This window comes from Tarenaya hassleriana, unplaced genomic scaffold, assembly GCF_000463585.1.
Source record: "Tarenaya hassleriana unplaced genomic scaffold, ASM46358v1 Cleome692, whole genome shotgun sequence".
NCBI classification, from domain to species: Eukaryota; Viridiplantae; Streptophyta; class Magnoliopsida; order Brassicales; family Cleomaceae; genus Tarenaya; species Tarenaya hassleriana.
The window spans coordinates 1-7831 of record NW_010969469.1 but is presented as its reverse complement, the minus strand read 5'-3'; the positions used below and the strand labels follow the sequence as shown (position 1 = coordinate 7831).

Genomic DNA, 7831 nt, shown 5'->3' with positions numbered 1-7831 from the left:
TCGAGCCGGCTCGCGAGCTCGGCTCGTTTTGACATCCCTGATTCAACAATATGGATTTATTAAAACGGGTTAAATGCAAATTATTTGTCAACTTAATTCTAGGGTTAACATTTCGATTCGGTTTTTCGGAACCCTACCAAAAAATACGATATTTTTCTTGAACCGTTCTAAACTGTCAAAGGATATTATTTTTAAAAAATCAAAATTTTCGTAACCGAGTCAAACCGAACCGAATTTTAAAAAATCTCAAAAAACCGAATTTTTTTAAAGAAAATCTATATTTTTTTAATAAAAACCGGAACTGAACCGAACCCAAAACTGAATCGAATATAATATAAAAACCGATTGCTATTTATTTTTATAAAACCGAAAAAATTTAACCGATGCATCTCATACCGAATCCGAACCGATTCTCAAAACGCTTTAATCCTACCGATATTTTTTGCTATTTATTTTTATAAAACCGAAAAAATTTAACCGATGCATCTCATACCGAATCCGAACCGATTCTCAAAACGCTTTAATCCTACCGATATTTTCCCCCTTTTTTGTCACATTTGTTTTGAACTTTTATCGCATTTTCTTTTACATTTTTAGGCTTTGTTCCTTTTAATTTTATTTTTTCTGAAATTTATTGCTTATTCTTGCCAATTTTCATTTTCCAAAAATTTCACGTTTTTTTTTCCATTTTAGTATGCGTTTTTCCTTTCAATTACCTATTCCGTTACTCTTTTCTCCCACAAATTATTCATTTGTTTTTATATTAAGTTTGCATTTTATTTTTTCAGATTCATTTATCGGCCTCCTTCTTCCATTCTATAGTAATTTTGTTCAGTCTACTTTTATTTATGTTCCAATTTCTTATGACAAATTTTAAAAAATTTCATATACAATTTCCTCCTCATTGTTTTCTTTTGGAAAAATCCAGTACCCAACTTTGTAAAATATATCAAACAAATAATTTAACTTTTAATTTTATCTAATTAATATCTCAAATATTAAAATTTTCTAAATTGATATATCAAATATTGTTATAGTCCAATTTACAACTTTAATTTGTTTTTTTTTTTATATTGGAATTAACATCTAATTTATATCTCGTAGTTAAAGTCGAGGTTGAGAATTATTGTCGATTTAGTGAGTTTTGTTTTTTATGTTAGAAATTAACATATAATTTTATATATTTGTTAGAATCGATGTAATAAATTATCATCTATTTGATGAGTTAAGATATCTACGTGAAATATTTAATATTTGAGATATTAATTTAGAATATTCTGACAATTGATCTATCAATTAGATAAATTTTAAAAAATTGTTTATTTATTTGGTATATTTTATGTTAGGGACCTAGGGTACTTATATAATTTGTTTTTTTTTTTTTAGTTTTTCTAATTTTCTCTTTCTTCTCCACCTTTTAGCATAAATGACAATTTCGACAACCAATTAAACCACACATTAAAATAAAGTCCACCCCCTTCGGTCCCTCCCTCTTCTTCTGAGTTGTTCGTTTCGGACAACAAACTAAAGGCTCACATTTTAGTTTTTACACAAGATACCGACAAAACACCAACTTACCCCTAAACCCACTTTCCCGTAATCCACAAACACAAACAAGGACGAGAACCAAGAACCAGAAACCATGAAGAGGAACAACAGAAAACACAAATCTAAATCAGGGGGAGAAGATCAAGAACAAGAACGGAAGCGACTCGAGGTCGTGAAAGCAGTGGCACAAGCTTGGCTCAGTCGCTCTAACACGACGACAACCTCTTCGTGCTCGGAGTTCGGAGCTCAGAGAAGGTACGGTTTCATCAGAGACAAGCCTTCGCGTTTCAAGATAGAGGCGTTATCGATGACGACGAACGTTGATACGGACGATCACCGCTACCGTTATCCGACGGGTTCTCGTTGGGATTTCGGGCAATCTCTGTGGGATTCGTACGAGATTGTCGCAGTTTCGAAGAAGTTGGAACGAGGGCTCGCGTTAGAAAACGCGTTTTCGGGTTTCGTAGGGGACAACGATGACGGGGAATGGAGCAGATTGATAGGGCTGAAGAAGAAGAAGAAGAAGACGAAGGGGGAAGAGAGTAGAAATAGTCTTAGGAGTTTGTTCTATCGTGCTTGTTCGAGGAGGTTCAATAACGTTGATGTGAATATTCCGGAAAGTTAAAATTCAGTAAATAAAAATATTCTATCCGTTTTTACACAATACAATTAATTATATGTTGCTTAGGGATTTTCATAATTTCTAAGAAATTGTATATAATAATATCCCGATGTCACAAGAGGATTTTTTTTTTTTGTCTTTTAAAAAATTTAAATTATTTCAGAAACAGGAAGTAGACTCCCAAAATACAATCAAGCCCAATTTCTCCATTTGAAATCCAAGTTGAAGAACGTGCGGTTAAATCATATTTAAACCTGCAATTGAAGTTGGCCTTAAACTACTGCTTAATTATATTACAAAAAAACCAAGAAAAAAAAGAAAAACTATTAATGTTTTAATTTATTATTATTTTTACAAATATATAAATAAGTTGAACTAAAGATACAAACAAATATTGATAACAATGAGATTCAGTCATTAATCTCAAGGGAGACAGAGGGAGTTAGGAGAACAAAAAGGTACGGATTAATTTTATAGTTGTATATTAGTTATATATTAGTCGTAATAAGGTCGCAAATTTTTTTTTTTTTTCGGTGGTGTACCCTGAAATTGCTGCGACCCAAGTGGGTTATTAGGGTTAAAACCCCACATGAATCAGCGCTATCACATTCAACAACATGGATTTATTAAAATGGGTTAAATGCAAATTATTTGTCAAGTTAATTCTACTGTGAACATTTCGATTCAGTTTTTCGGAACCCTACCAAAAACTACGATATTTTTCTTGAACCGTTCTAAACTGTCAAATGATATTATTTTTAAAAAATCAAATTTTTCGTAACCGAGTCAAACCGAACCGAATTTTAAAAAATCTCAAGAAACCGAATTTTTTAAAAGAAAATCTATATTTTTTTAATAAAAACCGGAACTGAACCGAACCCGAAACTGAATCGAATATAATAGAAAAACCGATTGGTATTTATTTTTATAAAACCGAAAAAATTTAACCGATGCATTTCATCCCGAATCCGAACTAATTCTCAAAACGCTTTAATCCTACGGATATTTCCCCCCTTTTTTGTCACATTTGTTTTGAACTTTTATCGCATTTTCTTTTACATTTTTAGGCTTTGTTCCTTTTAATTTTATTTTTTCTGAAATTTATTGCTTATTCTTGCCAATTTTCATTTTCCAAAAATTTCACGTTTTTTTTTCCATTTTAGTATGCGTTTTTCCTTTCAATTACCTATTCCGTTACTCTTTTTTCCCACAAATTATTCATTTGTTTTTATATTAAGTTTGCATTTTATTTTTTCAGATTCATTTATCGGCCTCCTTCTTCCATTCTATAGTAATTTTGTTCACTCTACTTTTATTTATGTTCCAATTTCTTATGACAAATTTTAAAAAATTTCATATACAATTTCCTCCTCATTGTTTTCTTTTGGAAAAATCCAGTACCCAACTTTGTAAAATATATCAAACAAATAATTTAACTTTTAATTTTATCTAATTAATATCTCAAATATTAAAATTTTCTAAATTGATATATCAAATATTGTTATAGTCCAATTTACAACTTTAATTTGTTTTTTTTTTTATATTGGAATTAACATCTAATTTATATCTCGTAGTTAAAGTCGAGGTTGAGAATTATTGTCGATTTAGTGAGTTTTGTTTTTTATGTTAGAAATTAACATATAATTTTATATATTTGTTAGAATCGATGTAATAAATTATCATCTATTTGATGAGTTAAGATATCTACGTGAAATATTTAATATTTGAGATATTAATTTAGAATATTCTGACAATTGATCTATCAATTAGATAAATTTTAAAAAATTGTTTATTTATTTGGTATATTTTATGTTAGGGACCTAGGGTACTTATATAATTTGTTTTTTTTTTTTTAGTTTTTCTAATTTTCTCTTTCTTCTCCACCTTTTAGCATAAATGACAATTTCGACAACCAATTAAACCACACATTAAAATAAAGTCCACCCCCTTTGGTCCCTCCCTCTTCTTCTGAGTTGTTCGTTTCGGACAACAAACTAAAGGCTCACATTTTACACAAGATACCGACAAAACACCAACTTACCCCTAAACCCACTTTCCCGCAATCCACAAACACAAACAAGGACGAGAACCAAGAACCAGAAACCATGAAGAGGAACAACAGAAAACACAAATCTAAATCAGGGGGAGAAGATCAAGAACAAGAACGGAAGCGACTCGAGGTCGTGAAAGCAGTGGCACAAGCTTGGCTCAGTCGCTCTAACACGACGACAACCTCTTCGTGCTCGGAGTTCGGAGCTCAGAGAAGGTACGGTTTCATCAGAGACAAGCCTTCGCGTTTCAAGATAGAGGCGTTATCGATGACGACGAACGTTGATACGGACGATCACCGCTACCGTTATCCGACGGGTTCTCGTTGGGATTTCGGGCAATCTCTGTGGGATTCGTACGAGATTGTCGCAGTTTCGAAGAAGTTGGAACGAGGGCTCGCGTTAGAAAACGCGTTTTCGGGTTTCGTAGGGGACAACGATGACGGGGAATGGAGCAGATTGATAGGGCTGAAGAAGAAGAAGAAGAAGACGAAGGGGGAAGAGAGTAGAAATAGTCTTAGGAGTTTGTTCTATCGTGCTTGTTCGAGGAGGTTCAATAACGTTGATGTGAATATTCCGGAAAGTTAAAATTCAGTAAATAAAAATATTCTATCCGTTTTTACACAATACAATTAATTATATGTTGTTTAGGGATTTTCATAATTTCTAAGAAATTGTATATAATAATATCCCGATGTCACAAGTGTTGTTTTTGAGGATTTTTTTTTTGTCTTTTAAAAAATTTAAATTATTTCAGAAACAGGAAGTAGACTCCCAAAATACAATCAAGCCCAATTTCTCCATTTGAAATCCAAGTTGAAGAACGTGCGGTTAAATCATATTTAAACCTGCAATTGAAGTTGGCCTTAAACTACTGCTTAATTATATTACAAAAAAACCAAGGAAAAAAAGAAAAACTATTAATGTTTTAATTTATTATTATTTTACAAATATATAAATAAGTTGAACTAAAGATACAAACAAATATTGATAACAATGAGATTCAGTCATTAATCTCAAGGGAGACAGGGAGAGTTAGGAGAACAAAAAGGTACGGATTAATTTTATACAATAATGGATTAATTTTATGAAAAAAAGAAAGAAAATTTAACATCCTTCGAAGAACACAATAACACAAACCACATGGTTCATATACTAAAACCAAGCCTTGTCTTATTTTGTACACAGATAGCAATAGCATCGCATCAGAAACTGCAGAAAGAAAAAACTAGACAGACGACAAAGACACTGTAGATATAGAGAGAGAGAGAGAGAGAGAGAGAGAGGCTTATTTATCAAACATATCTTTTAGACAAAGGCAAGAGACTTGTGAGCGTTCCTGACAAAAGTTCAAGCCTTGTCGCCTGTCAGAAGATCCATCACCGCCCGCATGATGCTTCCGTTGTTCTTCTCCAGCAGTCTCTTGTTCGTCTCACTGTCACGAAATCCCTGCAACAACAGAAAATCCCGGTTGAATCGAAAGATTTCGTTTTGGTTTCTCAAACCGTGATATGTCACGACAGACGTACCATCTCCCGGAGTTCTTCGAGGATCGGATCCCACTCCGAGACTCCACAAAGGGCATCGACCGACTGCAACACAGCCGATCAATACTTGTTCTGCCTCAAGACCTCCTTGTTCAGATCGGTTTCCTTGAAACCCATCTCCTCGAGTTCCTTGAGCAGGCCTTGCTCCACCTCATTCTTCCCGTCGAGTTCCTCGAGCAGTGCTCGCTCAGCATCATTCGATTCCTCGTGCTTTGTAGAGGAACCTCCGAGTGATCCCTCAGCAGGGGCTGCAGGCTCTGTGAGGTCGATGATGTGATGTGCAGAAGACGAGGGATCAAGTTTACGAGGAGAAACGGGACGAGCTTCTCCAATCAGCAAGTCCTCCTTTTCAACGGCTTTGGATTCTTCAACTTTCGGTTTCAAATCAGCAACGGGTGTGACGGTTTCCAGAACAGGGCCGTCATATTGATCAGGCTCGTTACGTGGTTCAAACTCTTTCAAGCTACCTTCATCAGGAGAAGCGTTTAAGTTCAATCCATGGAACACGTTCACAACAGAGTCCTTCAAGGATGCATCAACCTGTATGTATTCACATTGAAATGATCAAGTAAAGAAATTTGACACAGGAGAAATGAATCTTCATGGAAAGAAGAAGAATTCGAGAAAAAAAAAGCTAGAGGGCGTTGCTATTTTACATGGATCAGAACCCAAACACGTTGTCCAAATTTAGCACCAGAACTGGAAGCCATTCTCCAATAAGAAGTGTACCGACCCGGCGACTCAGGTGCAACGAAATCAACTGCAACATTGAGCTCACCGTCAACCCCCACGCCCTGCTCCGGGATCTGCTACAATAGAAAAAGATCAATTAAAGAATTTGCAAAACTTCTTCAAAATCTAAAACCACATGATGAAACAAAAAAAAAAGAAAACAAATAGCAATAAAAAAACGATATTTTTCCAACCTCTAGATCAACTGAGAGTGAGTTGCTAAACATGTCTCCACCAATCCAGACTAACTGTGTGCCGCGAGGCCACACCAAAGAACCATTGTTCCTCATACGCCACAGCTTAGTGAACGGAGTGGACGGAGCCATTGCAGTCCCGTCGAATACATTCACATCGAGGACGAAACGGCTGTCTAGCTTAGGCCGACCCAACTTCAGATGTAACTCTCCCGGGTTGAGTGGCGGAACTGGCAGAGTGCGGGTAAACAAAGTGTTCAGAGCCTATACAGATCAAGAAAAGATGAGGACTTCCACGTCATTTGTAGTGTCAGAAAGTCTTAAAGACAATGTGAAGACACTGATACGTACAGGAGTAGACGGTTCTCTGGCTTTACGTAGAGGTTGAACTGAAACAGGCCTGTCCATTCTGATGTAATCCCTCTCATTACCCATCTGTGAGAAGCAGATGCTGCAGAGATCATAATCTTCTTTCCTGAAACATTGACCGAAGAAAGGGAAAAAAGACGAGATGGTCAAGAACATTATCTGCTAATAACTAATTCCTACAATTTCAAGAGCAATATATAGCCCTTACACTTTAGACTTGAATCTAGGGCCAGTGATTGGAAGAACCCCACAGCCGTCGCAGCGGATGCCCTTATGGAACATACCCAATGAGGTCCAGAAATCACTGTCGTTGCTCTTCTTGGAATGGCAAGTGCGGCGACGATGTTTGTTAAACAGATTTGGGCTGTTGTCGCTTTTCACAGGAGCACAACTAAAGGGACATTCATTGAAACTAGCACCCGGAACAGAGGGGATGAATGCATGATTGGTGGACAACTAAAGGGACATTCATTGAAACTAGCACCCGGAACAGAGGGGACGAATGCATGATTGGTGATCTTTGGAGGGACAGCAGGTGCAGATGGATTAAAGGGTTTCCTCTTGTTCTGTGTCTCCTTAGTAACATAGTTCTGCTCACTAGAGGAAGGAGCTTTCACATCACAAGGAGGCTCCGAATTCAGATCAGCCACAGCTGCCTTAGTTGGCACATCCTTGCCTGAGGAAGGACCACAAGATGCGGACGTTGATGACAACCCCCCTCCATCTCCAGACACGTTCTGAGCAATCAGTGAGGAAGGGCTACTTTCCTGA

At 36.0% G+C, this 7831-nt stretch overlaps 3 protein-coding genes across 3 annotated transcripts; 2 read left to right on the top strand and 1 right to left on the bottom strand.

Annotated features, from left to right (window-relative positions):
• Positions 1 to 1600: 1600 nt before the first annotated feature.
• On the top strand, positions 1601 to 2206 carry LOC104800397. The gene has a single exon (XM_010523192.2). The coding sequence runs from the start codon at positions 1643 to 1645 to the stop codon at positions 2171 to 2173; it is 531 nt and encodes a 176-aa protein (XP_010521494.1). The 5' UTR covers positions 1601 to 1642; the 3' UTR covers positions 2174 to 2206.
• Positions 2207 to 4134: 1928 nt separating this feature from the next.
• LOC104800396 lies at positions 4135 to 4941 on the top strand. Its single transcript, XM_010523190.2, has one exon. It carries the CDS (start codon positions 4276 to 4278, stop codon positions 4804 to 4806), a length of 531 nt encoding a protein of 176 aa, XP_010521492.1. The 5' UTR covers positions 4135 to 4275; the 3' UTR covers positions 4807 to 4941.
• A 335-nt stretch (positions 4942 to 5276) lies between these two features.
• On the bottom strand, positions 5277 to 7736 carry LOC104800400 (protein NBR1 homolog; the record flags this gene model as incomplete). The annotated part of the gene is given in 7 exon segments (XM_010523195.1): positions 5277 to 5667; positions 5748 to 6305; positions 6422 to 6571; positions 6692 to 6955; positions 7043 to 7166; positions 7269 to 7516; positions 7591 to 7736. Coding segments are annotated over 7 exon segments (1589 nt in total), but the record flags the coding sequence as incomplete, so codon positions are not given.
• Positions 7737 to 7831: the final 95 nt, after the last annotated feature.

What these genes read in the sequence shown, in the direction of transcription:
- LOC104800396 (XM_010523190.2), top strand. Translation starts at nt 4,276, where the DNA reads ATGAAGAGGAACAACAGAAAACACAAATCTAAATCAGGGGGAGAAGAT.
- LOC104800397 (XM_010523192.2), top strand. Translation starts at nt 1,643, where the DNA reads ATGAAGAGGAACAACAGAAAACACAAATCTAAATCAGGGGGAGAAGAT.